At 39.2% G+C, this 27,209-nt stretch overlaps 1 protein-coding gene across 2 annotated transcripts in view; it reads left to right on the top strand.

The window, feature by feature from the left end:
• The first annotated feature begins 888 nt into the window (after positions 1-888).
• The window catches only part of kitlga (kit ligand a), a 42,550-nt gene continuing 16,229 nt past the window's right edge, over positions 889-27,209 (top strand). Inside the window, exons 1-2 of one of the 2 annotated variants that reach the window (XM_058075923.1) lie at positions 889-1,285; positions 26,869-26,979. In XM_058075923.1, the coding sequence (XP_057931906.1) occupies positions 1,271-1,285; positions 26,869-26,979 (126 nt within the window). In that variant the 5' untranslated portion in view covers positions 889-1,270. The remainder of the gene's footprint in view (positions 1,286-26,868; positions 26,980-27,209) is intronic. The other variant, XM_058075924.1, reaches the window with a different exon arrangement.

Here is a 27,209-nt window from a genome sequence, read left to right as displayed (position 1 = left end):
TGTGGAAGTGGTAAGTTTTTGGCTATTTAAGTTGAAAGGAAATAACTTGAAGGCTACCGTTTAGGTCGCTAGCTCTCTCGTTTGCGAGTTAGCATGTGTCTCAAGACCGTGCAGTTGCGCAATAAGTTGTAAATAAAAAGAGTATAAATGTGACTATAGTCGTGTTTTGTCATGTCTACAGGGCTCTAATAATGCTTTGTTAATTTTAATCTGAAAAGAATAATTTGTCTACCCACTAACTATATGTGGTTTCTTAAGTTTTTATTATTTGCCGTTTTAATATTATTATTATATTTATTTATTTATTACTGATTGATTGGTTTTCTTTATTCTTGATTTGTTTATTTATTTTTCATCTTATTTTGTGTAGAAAAATAAAAAGTACAATATTTGAAAACAGTGGAATGTTTTATCAGAGCTTTTCTTGTAGAAAATTTTAATTTTTTTGTTTTTAATAAATCTGTTTGTTTTTTTGTTTTTTTTTGAAAACCTGATGCGGCCCAGTCTCACCCAGACCCGAGCTCCAGTGGCCCCCAAGTAAATTGAGTTTGAGACCCCTGTTCTGTAGTGTGCAATATATTTTCCTTCATTTTCATTTTCATACCCAACTACTAACTATTATTTATTCATTTCTAACACCGCTGTACTGTTAATACTTCCAGTGCCTACATTTTCTGTACTTTGCACACTTGTACAAATGCTCATATCTGTTTGACGTTATCAGCCTCACGTGCCTCCCCTAATGGTATGTCAATGATATCAAATGTTTTTTTGTAACCGGCCATGAGAGGGTTAAGGTGTTAGTCCGGGCCAGTCCTTGCCAACCTGAGGCCACCTCTCCTCCAGCTCGCACTAGGACGTCCCTTGATAGGAGGGCGGCTCTCTGGCTTTCGTTTTCATGCATCATTATAAAGGTTTCCTCCCTCGGTGGAAGCCTTCTGAATGGATGCGCCACTCGGCTGGGCTGCACTCATGTCTCCTGCCTACACACACGCACACACGCACACACACACACACACTCACACACACACCGAGCGAACAAACCAACAGCTTACTGACTGACTGAATAGTGCTGATTCTTTTTCGTCTCCTTCTCCGTGGGGTTTTTTTTTTGAGTTTTTATTTTTGGACTTTTTCCCTCATCTTGTCGGATACTACTGACTTTACGCATTGGATATGTGCACACAAGATGATGACAACCCCTTTCCTGCCCGTAGAAGTAAAATAAAATAGGCTTTCGCGCACTCTAGATTGTACCCTGTCGTTCCATATGAAGAAGTCAAAAGTAAGTAGTTTTTTTTTTACTCCACTGCGCGGCTTTATTGCTATGTATTTTTTTTATTGCATTACGCAGATCGATCATGCAGCGTTCATGTGTTTTAATTAGTTTTAAAGCTTTTTGCAGCAGAGACGCATGCATGCAAGGTTCCTGTCATTGCACAACTTGTAAAAGTCTCTTTAATAGTGCTCGGAATCGGACGTTTGAGTTTGACTGAGGCTTTTCAGCGGGAACTGGTGTTTCCAATTAGAGACGCTGCGCCTTCAAGGAAAACTCAGCTGCACACCAGTGAATGTGCATTAAATGTATATTTAATGTAGGATTTTAGACATTTGTTTTCATTTTGTTACAATTGTAAGCACATGATGTAAGTGGTAAATACAAGTGTCGATCAGTGAGGAGGATGGTGGTGGACATGATGTTGGTGATGATGATGATGATGATGATGTGGTCCCCGTTCATGCACCCATTGGCCACCAGCTCAGACAGTCTGTCTGCCTCCACACCCCTTAACCTTTGACTCCGCTAACCCCCTGACCACAACCAAATATGCAACCCTCCCCTCTATCCCGGCACATGCTTTTCTTATGGAATCTCTTTTAAAAAATATATTTTTTGCTGTGTTTTCTTATTATAGCGTGTAGTGGGGCTGAGGCACTGTCATGCTAATTGTTAAAGCTGGCCCCAGGCGGGCTTGCATTAAGTCAGCCCAAATTCCTTGTTCCTTGTTAAAAAAATAGTAATGTGTTGCAACACAGCAAAGTGTCTGCATCTTTACCGATCCTGTTCTGAGACTCTTTTGTTCGTTTCCGTGACTAACAAAGTTTATTTTTGTACTTTTCTTATACTTGGCTGCGCTCCTGTGTACACCAAGTACACTATGATAATGTGACCGTTTATGCAGGGTATGGCATGCAGGTGTAATAAAAGCAATAACAAGTGAAATGTTTGAGCACTACTGTGTGCCAGTAGGGGGCTTCTGAATTAAAAAAAAAACACGATGTGGTTTGGGCTTGAAGTCATCTCTTGTGAAGCACCCTCGCCGCATCCTCACTGCTGATGTGTGGAATTTATCACGGATTTCGGACACATAGCATGACGTGTGGCGGCATTTATGCACTTCCTAGTTTATTTGTCGGAGAACCCAGATGATTAACATGAGCGCGAGGCTTGTATACTCTTCCCCAAAAAGTAAAACTAACTAACGTGACAAGAGATCAGTGTTGGCAGGGGGGGTTGATTGATAAAAGGAGGCATGTGACGACAAGAAATAAACATGTCCTCCAGAGGTCTTGGCCTTTTCGCTGCCCTCTTTTACCTTGTCAGTTAGCTTTAAAGAAAAAGAAAACACTCAATCAGATCAGGTCACTCCAAACGCTGCCTTACCTTCTTTGCATTCCAAATGTCAGTCAATTCTTACGCATACCTGAATGTCACACAGGAAGAGCTGTAATTAATGAAGTTATAATAAAAGTACAATTTTACTCTGGTCCTTTTAAGTTGTGCTAAAAAGACAGTACAGCGTAAAAGAAGAATAATATGGCCACAAATACTTTTATCTGATCTGCTGCTATATAAACACATTTGGCCCTGATCAACAAACCTCAGGGCCAGAAGAAGAAATAGCTAAATATTAAATTTTGCAATTCATTCAATACAAAGAATTTGAAGAAGGTACTCTGTCACATTAAATTTCAGCATCATAACATGTAAATAAAAGTTTTGTTGCACTAATCCATTGGTAACAAAACTCCGGGTGGTAACTTGGATTTATTTGTACTGATGAGTTCTTTCTTGAATTTTTTTTTTTGTGTCTTGAATTTGTTGTTTCTCACCTTCTTTATCAAATTGCTGCCATTAGTTTCTTTGGCCCCATGTCGGATTATTTAGCAGTTGTACTCAAAAAATGTAAAAATGCATGGAATACAATATTGTACTATAACCGACACAGAGAAAAATGTATAATTCAAACTGTCTTGTATGAAATTTGGGGTACTTGAAAACCAAGGTTTTACTGCACTGGCTTTTGGAAAAGGTTCAGCTGTTAAAGTTTAACACCTGCAGAGTTAACAATAAAACATTAGGAGCTTCATCTCCTCAATAAAGTTTGTCGTTTTCAGTAGAAACAGCATTTATAGGAGTCGCCTTCATTTTGAGGGGCCCAGTTTTTCCACACTTGTGCCACGTGTAAGCATCCGAGTTTTTAGAGTTTTTAGTAGTTTCAGCTTCTTGTTGTTGGATTTTTTTGTTTTCAAAAACATTAAACTTTTAGTGATTCAAATGGATTTCCTGTGCTTTATGATGAAGCTGCTGATGCTACGTTGTTATTGGGGTGACCACAGCTACGTGGCCATGCTGCAGTCCACAATGCTGCCATTTGTCTCTTTTTATAAAAGACACCATTTGTTGAAGAGTCTTGGTGTTTTTCCAGTTCTTTGAACCGTCCAGTTGCTGTCTTAACCATAAAACACATATAATGCTTAAAAGCAATACAGATGTTTTTTTTTTTTTTTTTTTACTCCAGCTTGTTTTCCATGTAAGATTACAAATTGGCCATAGTTGTGCATGAATGTGAGTGTGAATGCTTGTGTGTTTATGTGTGCTATTGGCTGACGACAAGTCAAGGTTGTAAGCCGCCTTTTGCTCAAGGTCAGCTGATATAGGCTCCGGTTTACAGAGGTACTATGACTGTCTTGATTTTTGTCGCATATAGGATGGCTTGGTGATTGACTGGATGCCACATGGCTGTGTTTCTCTGCCAGTCAGTTAGCTGCAGATCTTAAATGCGTTATTAGTGCCTCAGCATTGGAAGTATGGAATTGATGGATAGTGGGTATTGCCTGTTAAATGTTTGGATAATCAAGTGAGAATGTGAATGTTCTTCTGTAAGAGCTACCCGTCCATTTTATATGCCACTTATCCTCATTAGAGTCGTTGGGGTATGCTGGGTTGGGCAATATTTTTTATATGCTGGTATAGAGTCTTGGAGGATGATATCCAAAATAACTAATACTAGTATAAATGCTAAACGTAAACAAGTCAAGTCTTGCGCCACGGCGGACTTTGATATATAAGATGAATTAAATGCTGCCATCATGAGGGAGAAGGAACATTTGTATTTACTCAGCAGACAGTTCTCACTTTTAACACGAAACTGTTGAAATGGTGATAAACACCGGCAAAGCTTGGCGGAAGCTCACGGGGGTTAGCTTCATTTAGCATGCTAATGCGGTTGCATTCGTTTATCTTCACCAACTTTAATGTAAAGGATGCAGGATGACAGCATTCAGGTTCTGTGTAAAGACGGGAAGCACGTTTATTGTTGTATCCAACTCACCATGCAGACATTCTCAACACACAGAAAAAGTAAATAAGAAAAAAATGAAAGTTGTAGAAAAACTGATATTAAAAATTAATAATCCTAATAGATCACTTACACATACACGGTGCAAATATTGCAGATTAATGAACAATAAATATAGCAACTTCTCATCAATCCATGTTAATTTCAGCCCCGTCCATTTCCGGTTATCCATACCTACTTCTGGTTTATACCTCGCCCATTTCGAGTACGGATACAGATCATTTAAATGGGTAAACACATGGGTAGCAAAATGATCCTTTCTGCTGTCAAGCAATTTTGCCGAAACTCATCACGCCTCGCTGTGATTTAAGATGTGGGTTGATGCTGTTAAGGAATATGAAAATGGTTCTAAAGATGTGGGCAAATTTACTATATTGGTTTGATGTCATTTTAGTGCTGTGTCTTTTTCTCCTCATTGTCCTGACGCCCCCTTAATCATTTACTCTCTGTTCGGCTACAAAGAAATTGTCTCTACCCTCAACTTTCCACTGTCATGGAAATGATTTAGGTGCAGAAAACCGGTCACGCTTTAATCACAGAACAGCGCAGCAACGGGACAGAAAGAATCTCTTCTTCTTTATGTGTGTACGGGAAGTGTGCAAGGGAAAATCCAAAAATGTTCGGTGAGACACATCATGTGGTTTATGACCACACATTTCGAGTCGGAATTGAATGATTAGTGTGTATGCCGCAAATACGGCATCATCAATTTGTCAGTTTAAGGAGACTCACAGCTGTCAGCAATGTGACCACATGCCCACATGCCTTCGTCAAGAGCATTAAAGTGCGCTTGTCATGCCGTTGTTGTGCTGGGTGTTTGTGTGTGAATTGCAGGCCTATTGTTAAAGCTAAATTCAAAGTGACACGCACAATGTTGAAAGGCTGCGTGTCAAACCGGACACCACACCACCATCCTGACTCCACCCACAGTGGACTATTCCCAGGGAGCACTATTCCCAGTGGAGGCTGCGTAAATAGATTTGGAATTGGCAGGAATGGCATTCTCTATATGATCACGTTCTATACACACTGTAACCATGATGCTTAATGGAGTAAACATGTTTCATGTTTCAGGAGTGTTATGGGTGTGTTTAAAATCCAGTTTTGAATCAACAGCCAAATGCTTCTGACACACCCAAGTTGAACTTTATTGCAAGGCTACGGTGACTAAATAAAATAGTCACATTACACCTCTTACGTTTCTTTTGATTAATTCCATCAGCAAAACTAATCACCTGTAAATTATGGATTATTGCGTGCACCTGAATATAAGCCACACTCACCAATTTTAACGACAAAAAAACATTTTTGGACATACAGTATACAGTATGCTGCTCATATTTACACAGAAAGATGAAGTAAAGATGTGGTAATTCTACATTTGATCAAACTTACTGAAGATTTGTCAGATCAAAACACGATCACTGTACAAGACTTCAAAATGTAATATTAACGTCCACTTCACGACTTCAATTCACAACTTTCTGCACTCTATGCATTGTGGGAACTGTAGTAAATTTTTTAAGCGACAGACTTCAAAGCAGAGTAGCTGCTTATTTTCCAGAATATTCCAGAAATGTGTATTGTTTCATGTGCTTGGTGTAAAGTCATCAGCTTGTGGTCTTGATAATAACCATGCCTTGAGTGGTCTACATATGAACTTCAGAGAGGGTCTTGTTTTTTTTTTTTAAATACGGTGGAATAACCCGGTTAATGTATTTTTTTCTTTATGTTGAAAATTTGGCCAAAAATGTTGCATTTCTCGGTTAGCCTACGATATGCCACACGTCTCGAATTATAACACACTGCGTCATTCTAATTGGGTTCGTAACGTATTTTTATCTCAAAATGTCAATGTTAGCAGCCTCATTCACTGATTCAGTCCAAGCCATTTTTCAATGGACAACCACTTCAGTACTGGCTATTATAGGCGATTTTGACAGATCTTTCAAGGCACACAGAATATTGTGTTCTATGGCTATATAAACATGGAACCTACCAAAAGAAAGACTAGACTCCCGTCTAAAAAGTTTGCATCTACTTTTTTCCTTCCTAGAACATACTAATAGACTAATAGAACATACATAGGTAAGTTTCAGGAAAATATCAGTGCCCAACAAAAAAGGAAAAAGCATACCTTTCACGGTGACACATTTATTTGTTGTTTTTGAGACTAATATCTAAACAACTATACCACAAAATTAACATTGAAATTGCTGTGAAGCCTAATCCATTGGTGGGGAGTTGCATCATCACCTCTTTTGTCTCTTGTGCAAAAAACAAACAAAAAAAAGCATGTTGTTGGGATCGGGTGCTTGGGTTTTTTATAAAAATGTCTAACTACATCTTTAGTGTTAAATGAGTCAACCGTTGCTGTGAGCATAGAAACCAAAACCAGAAGTCATTGTCCCCCAGCTCCGTCAGAACGGTGTAGGTCTTTGCTAATAACACAACTACGCTACAGGCCTCTGTTTCCATGGCTACAACATAACATGATGGAGCCAAGGATAGTTGCAAGCGGCAGAACTTTGATAGAAGGCTAGAAACACTACTGAATTGAAAAAATAACATGCAAAATAGCAAACACGAATGTGGTGTCCACATTGATCTCTGCTCACTACTGCCTCCTAACCATCTGTGTCAGTAATCAAGTCTTCAGTTAAGCTAAAAATGACATCAACTGTTCATTTCTAACTTTCATGCGTCATCCACATTGCAATTTGTAAAACTAGAATTATAACACTAGAAAAAAGTGATTTGTTTTTACACTGTTGGGTGTCCGAGATGGATCATTGGATTTGCATTATTTATTATGGACAAATGTATATTTTGAGTCGGACGCTCTGGATTGGATTAATAATGTTGACCGAGTTTCTACTCTATTTCAGTTGAGAAAAGCATTGACTGACACATTTATAATGTAGTCATGTTGTTCCGTCGTCCACCAAATGTCCAGCATGACACAATAAACAATATGAAAGAGTTGGAAGTCGATGGGCCTTGATGCCTTGTGCATGTTTTGATTCCAAGTAGAAAAATGACAAAATGATAATACCGAATCAGAGGTAACTACCAGTTGCTTTCATATCAGAAGTCACAAATATTCTTGTATATAAATACATACAGAGACGTATATATGCTCACTCGCACCTTGTTGGGTAAAACAACAGTGCTGAGTTAATGCAGCAGTTAGCCTGAAGGTTACAGCCATGAGAGATCTCAGTCACACACATCATGGGAATAATCACAAGGTCCGAGCTACCTCTTCTGAAACTGCAATTAATTGATTTAGGAGTAAAGCGACTGACAAATGGTCATGCCAAAAACTGAATCTAATTTGTCTTATTTCCCAAATTTATCCGACGCAATTTCAAAGCAGCCCATTACGCTGTTGGCTCCAGAATTGGAGTGTGTCGAAGTCTAAGGCCTTTTCTCTTCAAGTACACTCATGTCACTCATGTCCAGGCTTTAAATGTGAGCCTTTGCTTAACTAAACCACAGGAAATTGGAAATTTGGAAAATAATCATATTTAGTAGGGGTGCATTCTGCAAAACATTTATCGCCATTTCTGCCCGTTTGGGTCGGGATTGAGTTGGCCACGATTGAGTGGTCTGCAAGGAAATACTTTCCCGCATGTACGTTCCTTCCCCTCATGATTATAACATTTCATTCATCTTATCAACTTAGCTTGTTTACGTTTATCATTTATACTGGTATGAGTCAATTTCTTATCATTGGAAGAATCTATACTGGTTTACCGGAACGTAAAATATATCAACCAACCCTAATCATGAATATAACAATCAAAGTGGTGATAAATAATAATAGAGATAAAGATAACATGGCTTGTCCAAGACTCTTCTTCCTTGTATCTCATTCGTATTATCATTATTGGTGATTTTATAAAAATAGCTATAGTTTAACCGTTTACATGTCACCCATGTCATTGGTATTGATATTGGCCGATTTCACTCATGGATGTTCAGGATCAGTATCGGCAGCATTAAACCCCGATTGGAACATCCCCAGTATTTAGACTTTGCATCATCTGAAACAATAAACAGGTTGTGTTTGATCAAAGGATGTTACTGAATGTGGTGTGTTGAGTGTTCTTAGCAACTTCTATAGGTTGTTTTTCTTGCTTGGTCCACTTGTTTCCTCAGCTTCATGTTTGTTTTCCCTCGTCCTACATGCCTTTCCCCGGCTCACTGAAACTCAGGCAATATTTACTTAGAGGTTCTCAATATTGTGCTACACCTTGATCTTTGAGAGTCAGCACAGTTGGTGAGGCCTACCGCCGAGGACCTCGCACTCCAATGTGATCTGGCTTCAGAGTGTTGCTCAGGGCTGCATTGAGCAAAACATTTTCTATAGCTTTTTGTAATGTATTGAATTTATTTGTACAGTCAAGCAGATCTGAGGTGTTTGTGTGTTCAATGACATTTGAGGAGAAATATATCTTTTAAACAAGGGAAAGACATTCAAGACATTTCCCCGACTGATACTCGGTGAACTCAGCAGTTATAGGTTAAACGTTTATTTAGTCAAGTGACGAGAACAATTCTCTTATAGGTGCTGTCTGCCTTGGTTGCGTACTTTGAATGTGTATATTCCGAACTTTTCCTTCCACCATACACCAACGCATGTGGATTAGTTATGTTTGTTTGTCAGCAAATGATATCAATTTTAGTTACTAATATTAGCTATTGAAAGGAAAAGAATATTGTCCAATCAGTTATGGATGGGTGCTGATGTATATGCTTATCTGCAACAGAGACATAAAACAATACCTTTCATTTGGAACAAAGACTCCCTGTTTTTTATGGTTAATCTCACACAGACACACACACACACATAGTTTCATTGAAAGCCATTGTAGGTCTCTTGACTGAGGTGCCCAGGCTCTTATCCAAGATTGGTTGAAACCAGTTCAGACCAATACACCGTCCAACCGTTAACGGGAAGTTTCCTAATCATTGGGAGAGCCTCCACAGCCGGCATATGAAGAAGGAGAACTCACTCTCTTTCTTGGGCTGGTGGGCTGACCGTTCTTGCCATTGCTGGCATTGCAATGTATCTACTACTTTCAATATTACACTGGAAACCTTACTTGGGACTCGGTATCATTGCATGGCTGGTAGAAAAAAAGAATCTAGATGGACCTCACCTTGCTGAGAGGTATTGTCCAAACGATACCATTGAACAGAAGGCCGTAACTAATGATTATTTCATTTGTTGATTAAACTGCTTGTTTTGATTAATCAAGTAATTGGTTAGTTCCTACGTGGATCAAATCAATGTGAAACAAGCGCAAATAGTTGGTGGTTTGGTCCGTAACATATCAAAAGGGAAGCTAAAATGCCGATCACAATACATCCCTCCATTTTCCTCCACGTATCCAGGTCCGGGTCGCGGGGGCAGGAGTCTCAGTAGGGAAGTGCAAACTTCCCGGTCCCCGACCACCTTCTTCAGCTTCACCGGGAGGACACCAAGGCGCTCAGGCGTTCAGCTGTGAGACATAATCCTTCCAGTGTGTCCTAGATCTGTACGGGGACTTTTCCTGGTTGGGCATGCCCATAACACCTCACCAGGGAGGCGTCCGGGAGGCATCCAGACTAGAGACACCCGAACCACCTCAACTGGCTCCTCTTGATGTGAATTAGAAGCGTGACTGAGCTTCTCACCCTATCTGTTAGGGTGAGTCCAGCCGACTCTACGGAGGAAACTCATTTCAGCCGCCTGTATCCAAGATCTCGTTCTTTCGGTCACAACCCAAAGCTTATGACCTGTGGGAACATAAATCGGCCGGTAAATTGAGAGCTTTGCCTTCCCGCTCAGCTCTCTCAGCTCTCTGAGAGTCCGGTACATAGATGGCATTACTGCCGACGCTGCGCCGATCTGCCAACCTCACCCTCCCATCTTCCTACACCGAGATACTTGAACTCCTCCACCTGTGACAGGACCTCATTCCCAACCCGGAGGGAGCACTCCGCTCCTTTCCTACTGAGAACAATAGATTTGAAGGTGCTTTGTCTCAACCTAGAAGCTTCACACTCAGCTGCAGACCGTCCCGGTAAATGCTGAAGATCACAGCCCGAAGAGGCCATCAGAACCACATTGTCCGCAAATAGCAGAGATGAGATCCGAAGGTCCCCAAACCGGACTCCCTCGATGCGGTGGCTGCTCCTAGAAATCCATGACAATTGTAAACAGAATCAGTGACAAGGCAGCCTTGGCGGAGGCCATTGTTCACCGGAAACAGGCTCCATTTACTGCTGGCAATGCCAACCAAGCTCCTGGTCCAGTTGTACAAGGACCGAATGGCCACCAATCCCGTACTCCCAGAGCACCCCCCACAGGATGCCGCGAGGGAAACGGTCAAATGCTTTTTCCAAGTTCTATAAACCAGTTGGGCAAACTCCCATGCACCCTCGCGAGGGTGTAGAACTGGTCCAGTGTTCCGTGACCGGGAACACTGGACTGGAGAGAACACCTTCTCTCCAGCAACCTGGAATAGACTTTCCCCTAAGGATCACACTCTTCATGTCGATCACTACTTTACCAAAGTGAAAGCTGATGAATGTAAATATTTAGTTTTGCTTTCATGGATGACAAAAGAAATGAAAATATATTCGTTTATTATAACTGATTTGTCATCCATTAACTGTTGCAGCTCTAATTGCATGTATAGTAATAATCAGAATCACACAACGACTTCAAATTGTTGATGGCTTCACTGAGACTGCTTTTGTTTATGTGCGTTTATGAAAGTCATGCACATGTTCTTGTATTTTTTGAGTTGTATTGAACATGAAGTGCTATGTTTAAATGGAAGAGCAAGCTGAAACTCAGAACTAAATGTCTACGTTGGAGGGGTTTATTGGTAGAATTGTAACATATTCATAAGCATGAGCACCAAGCACAGGAAATATGCATTTTCTTACTTGGTTCACAGTAGGTAAAAACAAGTAAAAAACAGAAACATTACCTCATACATCAACAACCAAAGGAGTAGCCTAACTTGTAACCTGTTTAGAAATGGTTCTATTATCCTTTATATGGCAGGATATTTTGTTGCTGCAATATGGAGTTTAGGCCATGTCAGCCATTTCTAGCTCAGCGAGTTTTTCTATTGTTCACACGTTGAGTGGACAGGCTATACTTTTCATTTTTGCCTTTCACATTCTTCAGACAAAAGGTAAGCCTGCACAGCATGCAAATGCTGAGGTTGGAGAGTCACATCATAATTATAAATTGCTTGGGTATGCAGTAAAAATATTTGTACAAACTGATGAAGGTGATGTACTCTTGTCAGATCCCCCCTTAAGGACTCAAATGTGCATAAATGAGAGGAAAACAATGAGTTGTGACTGTATCGGTGAGTAATAGGATAGTAATTTGCATACAGAGCCATCTCAGACAACTTTAGTTGAGCTGATGATGTCACAGTGTTAGGTAGATTCTAAAGCCCTGTTTCCACCAACCTGTCCAGTTCACCATGGTATGGTTTTGCACCGGCAGGCTTGTTCTGGCTCATTTTCAGCAATAAACCCATTGCTGTGTGTCAAATTCCGGCCATTAGGTCGCCTAATTCTGTGCTGACTTTTATATGGATCCATTATTTTGGGACGCTACACAATTGCGTATAGACCAAAGTGAACCACATAGTACTGCATGTTAAAAACACATGTTTTGTCAGTGTAGAGCCAAGTCACTAAGGTCATGGCAATCCTCAAAAGCTAAATCAAAGGCAGCTGGATGCCTTCTTTATTTTAGAAGATGCAACAATTGAAACTGAGGAAGGCTTTGCACTGTAGAGCAAATGTCTTAAACAACAAAGTTGCCTTCAGTTTAACCTTGGTAGATTAGAAAGATTCTATCCTGCTCTGAGTAACTGTCTGGCTCCTGTCTGTTAAGCCGACGAGTATTAGATCGAACAGTTTAAGTGCACCTTGACAGACAGGATGAGCTCAAGGCTAAATCGATTAGCTTTTGAAGTAAGTGAGCGAGAGTCGGTGGAAAACGCAATGCATTTCCTGTCTTTGTGCCTCTGTATTCCATCAATTGATATGTCTAATGTTGTCCGGATGTTGGTGATAACAGTACTCCAAAATAAAAGACTTATAGAATAAAAGGCAGTAGACTTCTTATCTTTATGGTTTAAGTGCCATCGGGTAGTCTTTTGATCCCAAGTTAACTATTGTCATGTAAACCTGACTGAAGTCTTTCTTGATGGCTCGCTGCCGTGTTGCAATGTAAATATTGGTGACAGAAACAATGTCAGCACCAAAAGGCTAAATAATTAACAAAAAGTGTAAAGCATTACAGTGGATGTTGTATTACAAAACAATCACTGCACCACAGGCACTTCACTAAATAGCAAACATTTGAGATTTAGAAGCAACATCTGGACGGCCTGGGCAGCCTTAATCATCTGCACCTCTGATCCTCATTCATATCAGAAAACAATGATCGAGGCAAGAGATTAGGATTAAATCACAAACCTGTGTCATGCAATGCCCGCTATGTTCTGCTTTTATGGGATTACATGAAGCTGCCTCTGAGGCCACAGGTTTTGCCTGGTCTGGTCTTGTCCAGCTAATGATGTTAAAGTGGTGACATGAGTCACGCAGGAGAGGCAAAATGCACCTTTGACCTTTTAGCCCTCCTTTTCATATTTAAAAATGTGCACTTGAAGAATATAGTCCGTTATTAAGACAAATATTGACTTCAGTGTAAGGCCATAAAATGAAGCCCAAATCACCTCAGAAAATGTTTGGCAGAGATTCGAACGGTTCTTGAATTTCTTTGACATGAAGTTGTATGACTCACCCATCAGCAGTATAGTACATTTAAAAAAATCAACAAAAAGTAGTTGTTTTCAATCTGTATCATCTCAAGAACAGACAATGGTCTGGTACTAAATACATTTTTATCTTAGAGCGATATTTTTAACATGAATTTTTCAATATGAAGTTGTATGACATCCCCATCAGCAGTGTAGTACATCATTTGTGACTTGCCCCCCACTTGATCCCGGGAGTCAGATTTCCTTGACGAGAAATTTATTTCCCAATAGTTGGTGGTTACAGTAAAGAGGTTGTCTTCTCCAAACAATATGCATTCAAAAATGTAAGACATTTCCATCACAAAAAGACCTCCTCATGTTGCCTTTCTATTTGCACCTTTTTCCACTGTGGAACACACATGTAAACATAATTACATACAAACAAGGTCTTTGTCATATACAAGTCCATTATAAGAATATATATATATATATATATATAAGAATGTACAGGCGGCAGTGTGCAGGGATACGTCAAGAGACAAATATAACACCAAGAAATTTGTGAGGTCTGATTTTTTTGAGGAGGTATTTTTGTGATGGAAATGTCTTACATTTTTGAGAAGACAACCTCTTTACTGTCCCCACCAACTATTGGGAAATACATTTCTCGTCAAGGAAATCTGACCCCCGGGATCAAGTGGGGGGTAAGTCACAAATGATGTACTACACTGCTGATGGGGATGTCATACAACTTCATATTGAAAAAATTATGTTAAAAATATGGCTCTAAGATAAACATTTGTTTAGACCCAGACCATTGTCCGATCTTGAGATGATACATATTGAAAACAACTACTCTTTGTTGTATACACTCCAGATATGCACAGTTATACAATCCACGGGAACATCATAGTTCATTCCTGGATGTAACATTTATATATGAGGGGGGGAAGTGTAAAAATGTACACTTCCCCTCGGGCAAATTATGAAGGATTATTTTTAAGATGTCAGTTTGGAGATTTATTTTCAAATCCTAAAATGCAGATGTCGAAATTCTTTTTGAAACTGTTTAAACCTTGTGACAGGTCTTGGCTGAGTATCAATGAAATAAAACTCTATAAATCCACAATCTAGCCTCACAAAATGGGTTTCTGAATTAACTGTCTTCTAAACCTAAATCAAACAAGATCATTGAAGTTTAGACTTGTGTTGGCTCCTGCATACCTGCTTGACACTTCCTACATAAAGTATCACTGCAGGCCTGTTTGAATTCTCTGATGTATTAGTCACAAATATCCATTTTGTAAAATGGTAGCATTGTGATACTGTTGTGTTGCTGGTTTTTAAGTGATCCTTTTTGTGTATCCACTACTATGTCTGTACAGTATTTTAGGTATTGTGTATATTCATCCATGGTTGCAATGACATACGTCTTTGAAATATGAGCAATCTGCTCCAGCTTCATCATGTTATGAACTCTCAAGTGAAGAAAATCAGTGCTGAGACCAGTGTAATGTATGTATACCATATGGCTCCTCTCCCCCTCCAGAATGTCCTTTGAATAAAGTATCTGTCTGCCTCCACAACCCTAATCTTCATTGCATGCGGCTAGCCATGCATCCAGCCGCTCTATCGCGTCCTCGGGGATTCCATTCGGCCACGTGTTCAAGCACATAAAAAACACTGAATGTTAGCCAGACTAACATATGGAATCACAGACCTGTTGACTTCAGACTTTTGTAGATACTTCATATGGTGGAGTGCTATGCCAACTGCAAAAATTCATCACCGTTGTGTAATGAAATTCCTTCGCTTATTGTAAGCCAGGGATGTAGTTTAGATACAGGAAACCCTGGATGGGTAAACCTAAACCTGTACATCCATGGATAAACTAAATGATGTTTATAGTTTAGTGTCAAAAGTCTTGCAAAAAAAAATTTTGTTTGATTTAACCTTCAACACAGCATGTAAATCAACATAGGTGCTGACAGAAGTTGTCTCTCAGGTCTTTCACTACGCCTGCGGGGCCATGCCCACAATTCTTTAAGTAGCTGGCCCCTGGACAGATCTGGGAGGCAACGACATGAAAAATGTGGATAACATCATGGTAGATGGTGTGGACGTAACGTGGATTTATGTATAAAACCCACATTGAAACCATATAAAACTTGTAATACGCACAGACAGGCATTTGTGGCTGCCATTACTTTAATCAGTTCTTGGGGAAAAACAGCGTATTGCTGCGGTCGCTCTTGCAAGTGTTGAGAGCTCACATGGAAGTTCCTCTTTTCAGTTAAACCCTGTGTGTGTGCTAGCGTGACACTATACATTTAACATGCCACGAGCACTCAGCATGTTTTTTTTATGACCAAATCCCACTGTGGCTCCTTAATTCATCAAAGAAGCTTGTTGCTTCTATGGATTAATGGTGGTAATAGTTGTCATCATGTCCAGCTGTGCATGAAGTGCTGTGCCAAGACCCAGTTTTTCATCCATACCAACACCTCCGCCCGACAACAAAACATTAAACAGCTGTATTACATGCATGCTTGGAGGAGATTGCTGCAGACTCTTTGTCACTTCATTCATATACAGTCGAATCCCAGTTATCATCATCAGTCCATTCCGTAACATCTGATTTAAACTTAAATGTACTCTAACTGACTCAATTTTTTCCATAAGAAATAATAAATACATTTTATATCTAATAAGTAGGGAAAATGTATTTGTGGTAAACGATCAAAGCACAACTACAATGATAACAACATCCAATTTTATGTAAAGGGATATAAATTGTAAATATATATATATATAAATTATATATACGTATATATATGAATAAAAATAATATATATAGATATATTTTTAAATTATATATACGTATATATAAATAAAAATTATATATATATATTTTTTTTTTTAATTTATTTTTTTTTATTCAATGTTTGTGCGTATTTAACATTCAGAAAAATATGTGCCACAATGCACCGTTCCTTAAAAATGAAAATACCTAAAACACATTCATATCATTAACACGTTAACTTTGACAGCTAAAGTTAACAATTTTTTATAATTTTACAATGGATGTAAATGATAAAAAAAATTGTTTTACCTTCATTGAAGACATTTTGTTAACAAAGACGATGATGACAAGCAGCCAGAGAAGACGAGGGAAATTATCCGCACATGTAACTGTGCTTGTTGGTAAGGAACTAGAATTACAACTGCTGATGACGTCATAGACGGGCGACGGAGCTGCGAACTATGACTTTCGGTTCAGATTTTCATGCTAATGTAATGGATATCATCCAGCATCGCTGTGCAAATGTACATTGTCCTGCTTTTAGCTCGACAGCTAGCGCTCACTCTGGATCCCAATGTGGACCCGGGTCTGGCCAAACCAGGCGAGTGACACAAACATGCCGTTCACAGGACGAAATATGTTACAAACACAGTTGGACTCACACAGTATATTAATAACAATACAAAATGAACGTGAACCAAGGCTACATTTATGTACTTAAACCAATACATACACTAACCAGGGTATATGCTATCCAAGTTTCCGCTGTAATGATAAATGGAGTATGTTGTCCTAAAGGGAAGGTTGTGCATCTTGCACGAGGATTTGGAAACCGTCACAGGTGACTGATAAATGTTCAATCCGAGCCAAACCATCCGGCATCACGTGAACAACGTCTCTTTTCACTTCCTAGAGGATGGTTTCAACTGACAACAACAAGTGAGTTGAATGGCGTGGTATTGGCTGCGGCTGTAACACAGTTTCAGCTGTACGGGCAACACATTTGAACTATTTCCTGGCTTTGTATGCAACGCTTCTTTCGGTAGAATCTTGCACATGACATTTTTGCACAAGTTGAGGAAGAAGAACGTTTCACGGTTGGCAAAGCAATTTGTTGCTTGCCAACAGTCATGACAAGACTTGCCGCAGAAATCATGTATTAATTTGTTCCTGCACGGCTCCCATGCATCATGCACTAATCGCAGAATCCGACTAATTTCTGAAGAAATTTCGCAAGAAATTAGCTTAATTTCTTGCTGAGTCAGCAGACGCACAATCAACAGTGCCTTGCAGGTTTTTGGCACCTGAAGCGGTTTAGAATAATAGCTTTGTTCTGAACCATCTTGCATATTTTGGGAAACAACCAATCCTTGAGTGAGCCTATTATTTTGTGGTTTTAGCTGCTGATGATTGCAAACAAGTAACAATTTTCTTTTCAAGTTGTCCATAAAGCAACACTGACTGTTGGTGCTACGAATTCACTTGAGACAATTCGACCGTCAACAAAGAATTGAATAACATTCCATGTTATCGTGTGGATGGATCGTCACTCCATGCTTTTCCTGTTATTCCTCAGTGTGAGAAATACTAATGTCAGGGAGAGGACTATGAACAGTTTTTCCAAATTTCATGGGGTTGTTGTGTTTAAACTAAAGCACAGTGAGTGTGTGAGTGAAATGCAACAAGTTGCTGCGAGACAAGTGTGGCAATCAACTTGTGTCCTGAGTAAACTCTTGCACCGCCGCAAGGTTCTGACAAGGCTCAGCTTGACATTTGAGAAATGTTTCAATAAAGAGTAGGCTCACTTTGCAGCTGCCTGAATTGTTTTCCATTCAAGCTTCAGGTGCCAACTGGTGCGGATGATGTGGCAGCTGTTCATTTTCACAGAGGGACCTTCTCAGTTGCAACGTAATGGCAGGTGTAGAGGACTTTAGGTGACAGATTTAAGGTTTTTCATAGGATAATAAGATTAAGATATGCCTTTATTCGTCCCTCAGTGAGGAAATTTGTATTGCACAGCAGCAAGAGTACAGAATCAGTTAAGCAGTACAAAATACACAATATAGAAAAATAAACAATATAAACAACCCCAGTATTAACAAAATCAACAGTTTTTCCCAGAGTTACATACAATACAGTATGTAGATAATATGAAACGAGATGAGATATATGTCCAGTCTATACACTGAGATCTTGTTAGAGAGTTAATATGAGGCATTATGGAAATACTTCACATAGAACTTATAAGTATAACTTATAACTTATAAGTATATTGCATTTAAAGCCCTTAAACATAAACATTGCATTGCAGGCAATTTAGAGCTTGGTCTTAAACTCAATTTAATTGGGGGCCGTTTTTGAGTTGGCACCGTGATTTTAGTCAATGTTCTGTCTAGTAACCAAGCTCATCGTAGTGTTGCCAATTCGGTAAGTTTGTCGCTATATCTGGCGACATTACACCTCCCCTTGACGATGTATTTTCTGGTATAATTGGAGAGGCTTTTTTTCTATTTAGGGACTCAAAAGTAAAAGCACGTATTGTTCTGCATTTTGTCTTGTCACTGAACAACCGCGGGTGCTGTTGACAGCTCCGCCCCGCCCAAAAGCAGTCACAAGCCAACAGTATATAGTCAGCTTCCGAGCCACGGTGCAGCAGGGGGTTAAAACGCTTTGTTTCTTAATCTTCAGTAAGCCCGGATAAAGAGGATGATGTGTTTATATTTTATTGTTAGCTGCTTTTTAGTAGTAAAATGAAGTGGATTATCATACAATTCTTCAGGTAGATGTACATAAGTAATTGATAAGCCTACTGTATTGCTATATTTATTTTGAAGCTCAGTTGCTATTACATATATTCACAAGGAGAGTGAGCTCCTCACAAAACTGAGTCGTAATCATAATCATAATCTTCCAGAATCTGCACCTTTTACAGCTGTATTTCCTTGGCTTTTCGAAACGGTGTCTTTTAATTTATTCAACCTCCAACTGCTGAGGACTTCCAGACTACTGCCAAACCCCACTTTATAATTTTGTCGGTATAGGAGTTAACAATAAATCAATTTTCTATGCCGCTTATCCTCACTAGTGTCGTGGGGGTATGCTGGAACCTATCCCAGCTGACTTTGGGTTACACCCTGGACTGGTGTGGTGACCCCAGCCAATCGCAGGGCATATATACATATATATCATTCACACTCACATTCATACCTATGGATAATTTGGAATGGCCAATTAACCTAGCATGTTTTTGGAATGTGGGAGGAAACCGGAGTACCCAGGTAATACGGGGGGAACATGCAAACTCCACACAGAGATGTCCAAGTGGAGAATCGAACCCAGGTCTTCCCGATCTCCTGATTGTGTGGCCAACATGCTAACCACTTGGCTGCCGATGCCGATCCCGATAGTCCATGATTGAGATTGGACGATACCAATACCGATCACATTCATGCAGTGTAAATATTTAAATGTTCTACTGGCTATATTAGTGGTCACCAAGGTTTTTTTTTTCTTGTGAGAGCTATTTTTAAATGAAAATGACCAAGAGCTACTCATTTTTATAACATTTATTGTCATAGCTTATTTTGAGCTAAAAAAAAGAACAAAAAAAAACATTATACTTGTTTTTATCAAAACATTAACAAAATGGTGGTATCCACAGCTCACCTTTTGTATGTATTTATTTCTAGTCTTCTCACATTATTAATTGAAAATATAGTTGTCCACTGCCTTCTGAAGTACAGATACCGCCGACTCCCTCTTTTGTGCTCGGAGAAGAGGGAGTATCGGTGTGATATCGGCGTGCACAACGCCTGTTTCTTTTTTTTTGTTTTTTCATCCTGTCCAGCCATTGAAGCAGATAGTATTATTGATGTAAATGCCCTTACATGCTAAACAGATTTGCTCTGCCAAGAAAAAGTGTAAGCTAAACTTTCCCTGTTATATGGAATATTATTTGGCTTTATTTGATGTGTTTTGTTATGCAAATTTGGAGCGGCTGGCCCAGGGGGGACTGAAAAGAATCAGTCTTCAGTATGACAAAAAAAACGTTGGAAAGACATCGGGCTTGAGCAACAATTTGGCAGATTGTCCGGCTTCGCCGTGTTCACAAAACAGTCCCATATTTTTCTCTTACTGGTCAGGAATCTGCAACTCCAAACCTTTCTGCTTCGTGTTTGCCTCTTTAGAGCAAGTTCAGACCTGAAGAAATATTTCCTAGAAGCCATTAGTGCAGTGGTTCTTAACCTCGGTTCGATCGAACACTAAGGGTTCGGTGAGTCAGTCTTAGGGGTTCGGTGGAACCTCCGCTGCGGAAGTCAAGACACATCCGACTCATCATGTCAATTCGTGATGACACGCCCTGCTTGGCCATGACATTGCTTGGCCAATCAGTGCTGCGGGCAATTTAGTGCGCTCAATAGTCAACGTGTGACTGATGTGGTAGTATGTCATGTGATTTCTTTCTTTCAACCTCATTATTTTAAACATTGGCATTGATTGACATGAGAACACAACATTCTAACTACATTTACAGGTCAGATAAGTAAAGTGGAAAAATCATCATAGGACCTCTTTAAGTACCTTAAGAAGTGCAAAAATATTTTCACACTGGACTGTTTTGTGAACATGGCCCAGTATGCAGCTGGACTAACCGACAAACTGACGCTTCTCTAACGTTACTTGGTCGTGTGAAAGAATGAGAAGAGCAAACAGTAAATAACAGTTTATCAGTGTCCTAACTGTGTTTATTTTGTGTAAGTCAAGGAGCAAAACCGCTTGTCTTTGTAGCATTATAGAGAGTGCATACAGTAAGTGTATAAATAATAATTATAATAACAATAAATATATAATTGAAATAATAATAATAGATAATTAATAAAATATAATGATATTAATAATTACAAAATTAAAATAAAATAATAAAAAATTAAATAATAATTAAATAAATAATGATAAATAATATAAATAATAGCATTTTCCTATCACAATTAAATTCTACCCGAGTTGAGACACGTCTTGAAGTAAGTGAAGAAAATTTCAGACTTCCAGATCGGATTCGGGGTCCAACACTTACGGCTGTATGTTTAAAGCAGACATTTAAAAAAATGAACTCCTATGAAGTTAGTGGCATAAACAGGAAGTATTTCTATGCACTTGGGAGTGTGACCAACCACAGCAGAGTGGGCGTGGCTGGAGGCGGGCTGTGGGTGGAACACATTAAAACAGACAGTTGTTCACAGGAAACATGAAATCAAAACAAATACAGTTTAATAGGTGCAGATTCTGGAAGAACTAGAAAGCTTTCTGTGCTGGTTATCATGTGTAGCTGCTCTATCGGAGTCACAACTCAATACAAAGGGCCGTAAAATCAGAATATTAGGTCCCCTTTAAGGTTTTCCTATGTTATTCTTTCTGATGATGTCATCTAGCAACTAGGACAACCAAGAGCTACATTTCTTCATGAAAAGTTGCCAACAGTGGCTCAGCGAGAATTCAGTGTTGGATTGTGCTTACCCCTGCAATTGCCTCTGAACCCGCCCAGACTTTGTGGGACACACTTATAGTAATTTTTTATGTCAAGACCCCTGATTAAGGGTCTTCAACAAATCTAATGTAAGTGTTTTTTTTTTTTGAAAGAACACACAAGTTGACACTGCTTATGAGTTCTTATGAGTGAGTCACTGAAGTGATTCAGGTATTAGATTCACTTGAGTCATCTGTGACAGAGCACATGCGGATAATCACACACACATGCACAAGTTTCACAAGTACCTGTGAATACCGAACTTGTGAGTTTTGACAGACTTGTTCATGACATGCACATCACTATAAAGACTTAGAGACCTAACCAGAAAATGGGCGAGTGTTATCATTTTGATAGGCAACTGTTGGTCATGCTCAAGGCCTGTAGTGATGCAGTTGTCCGTATCGGTGATGACAAGTGACTGTGCACTTGCAAAAACAAACAAGGAATCTCTGTGAGGTTTGAAACTAAACATGACAAATGAGTCCGATGACCTTAACCGGGTAATGTGCAAAGGTTTCCCTTGGAGTGCTGCCTTTGAAGGCATTCTTCATTCAGTACTCATGCCAGGTGTCAACCACTTAGCTGATTCTCTTGTGTTCATGTGCAGTGTCCTTGGGCAAGACACTGATTCCCAAAGTGATTGTGCGGTGTTTGCACAGGAACACCACGCCCAAAGCTACATGATGGAAAGGAGCCACTGAAACACACTTCAATCTGCAAGGTTTCATAGCATGTGTTGACTCGGTATCATCACATAGTTTTGGCTCAGTTTCCTTCATGTCGCAACCACCTTGCCTCTTCTATCCTGAGGGTCCACAACTTAGAGTTCGACGTTCCCAGAGAGCCAAAAGTCAGTGTAGCGCCACCGACACAACGAGCCCTCTGGGCTCCTGCAGGTGGTCTGGAAATACTTTCCTAATGGAACCAGGTGCCGCGGGGCTGATTTTCAGTCATCTTTCAACCAACGACCTTAAGGGTCATAACTTTTGGTCCTTGTATTCATACAACAAACTCAGGACAAACAAGAGACCAAGAGGCAAGTCAAAACAATAATCTCAATTAATGGTACATCCCTTTATTCCCTTTTATCCTTAAGTAAAAGCTTTGAACGTCTACTGTGCTTACAAGAAATGGTTCAGTTAATCTTCATTGTCAGTAAAAGGAAAGTTACTCTATTTAGATTCAATACATCACCGGTTAAATGTTCCACTACAGTTTCCGTTTTTTTACAATGAGGAAACAAATCGGAATCTGCTGTCCAGATCCTCACTAAGATGTCATGTGGTTTTTCTACACAGACATACGTGAAAATCATCTTGTAACATTTCTGCCAGCATCACATTTGTTTCAACTGTCGCAAGTCTGAGCAGGAAAGCTGGCGTTATCAACAGATATAAATATTATTCAATGTACCTGACTCATTGTTTATTGTTGCAAAAAAAAACCAAAACAACACCCACCTGCCAATCTAGTGAGGTTCAAAGCGCCAACATGACAGTAAAACACGAGTTCATGATTATTAGTGGCAGACAGAACATTGGTAGGGATCAGGATTAGTCTTGTATGTACAGTATCTACTTTGGACAGCTGCAATGTAAAAGGGGTGTTTTTAGCATGTTTGTGTGAATTCCATAAACAGTGTCATCCGGCAGGCTTGACATGATATGCCTGTCCTGCTAGCTAAGAAAATCAAACAATGCAGCAATTATTAGACACATGGACGACATATTGGACCACAAATGAACTTTACATTGCAAAGCTTTGCTTGTGTTGCTTACTGAGAAACTGGTATGAAAGCATACATATGAGTACTAATTACAATTATTGTACAGTGGAAGCTCAGTTTTTGGCATGAAACCGTTCCAAATGGTCTGATGAAAACCAAATCAATTTCTGTAATAAGAAATCCCATTAATCAGTTCCAGACACTGTAAACTATAAACACAAAACACATTTTACAGAGAATAATTATTTTTACAAGCGAAATATATACAACTGAGCTATTAAATGGATACTCATTTAACATTTGTTACTCATTTGTTTAAGACTAGAAAACACATAAATGGGTGGAGGGAGGGAAGACGGGAGCGAACGGAAGAGCTATAAACTTGAGTGCTTGGTCATGTGGGGTTTCAGTTGATTTTCAGCCTTCATTTGTGACTTTCACGCGTAAAGTGCCATGGGATAACTGCTGTCATGTTTTGGCGCTATATATAGAGCAAAAAAAAATTGAATTGACTTGAAGGAGAAGAATTGAAGAGTGGGCAGTTTGAGCTGTATACTTGCTCACTTGAACTTCACCAGCTGGTACATAATCATAATACATAATACATAATCATTACACACACAGGCCTGGCTCACAATTTGTGATGTGTCTCCTTGTTCCCTCTGCAACCTGTGTTAACTGGGAACTATGGATGTCCAAATCCACATTTTTTGGCTTCCGATCCAAGACAATTTTTTTTTTAAATTTGCTGATCCAATTTTTTTTTAATTAATAAAAGGCTTTTGTTACAAACATTAATTTGTGGAATTGAATATGGTTATGAAAATAGATCTTCAAAGCATTAAAAAATAATGCAACCTATTTTTTTTTTTTTTGCACAGCGTGACTAACAATATTGTTTAGCTCTATGATTCAATAAACGTCTATCAAATCAAAGATAAAGTTGGAAAAAAATGACCGTGCAAAATACGTTTAGGGCAGGACTAATTATTTGACATAGTTATAGATCAATGTGCTATTTGGGTTAGTGAATAAAATGTCTATAAATGAAAAAAACAGATGCAATGCATTGTTGAACAATAATTCAAAATGGATGTAGCCTGGCTAACTTTTCCAATGGGATGTCAGCCTTATATTCAAAGCAAAATCTTGAACAAATTGGTACGCTTGTAGACTTTATTTTGAAGGCCAGTGTTGTGTGTGTTGAGGATGGCAATTGACAGTGGATACGAGCTGGGTGCAGGAATAAACATGCCTCTCATCTTTTTTCACTGAGAACCTGCACATCGTCAGCGGGTATTGTAAAATGGTCCTTAGATTACGAAATCTTTCCTTCTCCTCATGGTGACTTCGTCTCATTCACATGCCACTTTCCACGAGATTCTGTGTTTGTAGTAGATTCCATAAATCATATGGCCCTAGACTTTCTTCAACACAATATTACTTTATTGACGGTCCCTAGTACAAACAACCAACAGAACAGCACTTCCTGTGTGAGCTCCCCGCACCATGACACAGCAGTCTGGGGAACAGTGAGGGGGAACTAGTGCTGTAGCTACGGAACCTAATAGCCAATGCCTGACGTGAAACTAACTTCACCACGGTACACTGCGGACATGTCTGCATGGTGGTGTTCCATTTACTTCTTCTTACGGGGAGTGGGAGTCAAGTTGCAAACAGCTTTGATGCACATTAGCGCACCTACAATGTTGGAGTGAGGACCAGAGTTACGAACGTGATACGGCAACTGGATACTGGATCTGCTCGATTTTGTAGCAGAAGTCGACTATTATTATTCGATCTTCAAAATACAGCGGACCGGGACAGCACTATTAGGAACCTTTACATTACAACGAATCTACAGTCGCTACCTTCTTACTTAAGCACAAGTTCTTTTTTTAAGTCAACAGTGTTCCTGATCTGACCTTTTTTCCCCCTCTTAATATGCTGAAATAAGCAATGTGCATGAATGCAACAATGCAGTGCTTGTACGAAGGAAGGAGACAAATATAATTCTTCATTCTGTGTGCATTCTACACACACGCATGATAAAGATGATCAAATGATTCCCTGGCTGGAATCGGCTCATAGTGTCCCAACTCTAAAAGAACCACTATTGTTCACAGAGAGTGAGTAACCAATGCATGGATGCTTTTTTTGGACACTCAAACCTGATGCCATTTGGTTGTAGCAAGCAGGAAAAGACAATGCTCGAGACCATGCTTGTTATGTTTGCAATATGTATGAATCCATTGGATGTGGCGTTAGGGGCTGGTGTGTGTTTGTGTTCATATCAGAGTGTGTGATCAGGAAAGTTGAGAGCCGTGAAGCATTGTTTTGAGTTTCCCCGTATGTTCCTATTAATAGGTGGAAGTGTCACATGTGACGAGTGTGATGTTGTTTAAGCATAACTGAATATACTATATCCCATGTTGAAAGAGCACACACTCATTCCAGGCATCCATCATTCATGATCTAGGGAGGAATCATACAATATTGACTAAGGGCTGGGTTTTATTTTCCACATCTTGAATGTCAATTTCAGACAACAACGTGATGTTTATCGAAATTTACAAGCGGTGGGACACACTATTGATTGCATGGTATCATATCAATACAGTCATCCGTTGCCAGATTGCTTTTCTAAATTTTATTTTGTCGCTTCAGTGTGTCATGTTTTTAAAAAAATATTAATTAATAAATCATTACTGTTTTTGATGATTATTAGTAAAAAAAAAAACATGCATGTATAAGCAAAATGTGCTTCTTGTTGGCCTAAATTAGGTATTTTGAAACAAAAATAACCAAATGAACTAAAAACACAAATATAAGACATTCAGAAAATGCACTGAAAGTCATGTTGTGGTATGTTAAGTTTTCTCATGTGGGAAAAAAATGACAAATCAAGATGCAGAGCCTCTGTAAGAGGTTGGGTTGACAAAGTAAATACAAAGGAAACAGCGCAATGGCGTGTGTTCAAGGAATGAAATGCTGCTCTTTAATAAAGTTAAAAATCCAACATTTCACGAAATGCTGCTAACATTCGACAGACAGTAAGGATTGTTTGTGACAAACTACAAGTCACAAATAGGAATTCCACAAGATGACATATTGAAGGAAATATTGTTTTATTATGATATATTATTGTACATTCTTATTTGGTTTATTTTGACAATAACATTGGCTTGAGGGACAATAAATATTTCAAAACGCAAAAAAAAAAAAAAAAAGCATAACTGAATATACCGTGTTTGGATGGCTGTTCAATTATATTTATGGTTGTGTGCTTTGTAAAATATTCCCCTTCCGTTTCTCGTGATGCTTCCCATTTGGTATGGCTGTACATGTGGATAATTGTTTATTTCTTTTTGTCTGTGCAGATTCGGATACGCGTCTGTGTCCATTTACTGCTGCTGATCACGCTCGGGGTACATTCAAGTAAATTTGACGTCAACCCAGTGACAGATGACGTCTCTAGACTCTCTATTTTGGTAAGAAGAGTGCAGTGTGGGAAGACTTTGTCTTTGTTGCTTCAATCAAATGTGTTGTCATCTCTTTAATGAGCCATACTCGTGTTATTACAGCCTTTTAGCTAACTGAACATCATTTATTTCAACACAGCACTGACATCATGTCCCATTCAACCAACATGCATGCATTTGCTGTTTCTTTTGATATGTAAACACATACTCTAAATTACATGACATATATATGTACATGT

Source organism: Doryrhamphus excisus, chromosome 6, assembly GCF_030265055.1.
Source record: "Doryrhamphus excisus isolate RoL2022-K1 chromosome 6, RoL_Dexc_1.0, whole genome shotgun sequence".
In the NCBI taxonomy this organism is placed as follows: domain Eukaryota; kingdom Metazoa; phylum Chordata; class Actinopteri; order Syngnathiformes; family Syngnathidae; genus Doryrhamphus; species Doryrhamphus excisus.
The sequence above is the reverse complement of the archived record's forward strand: the minus strand, read 5'-3'. Positions and strand labels throughout refer to the sequence as shown.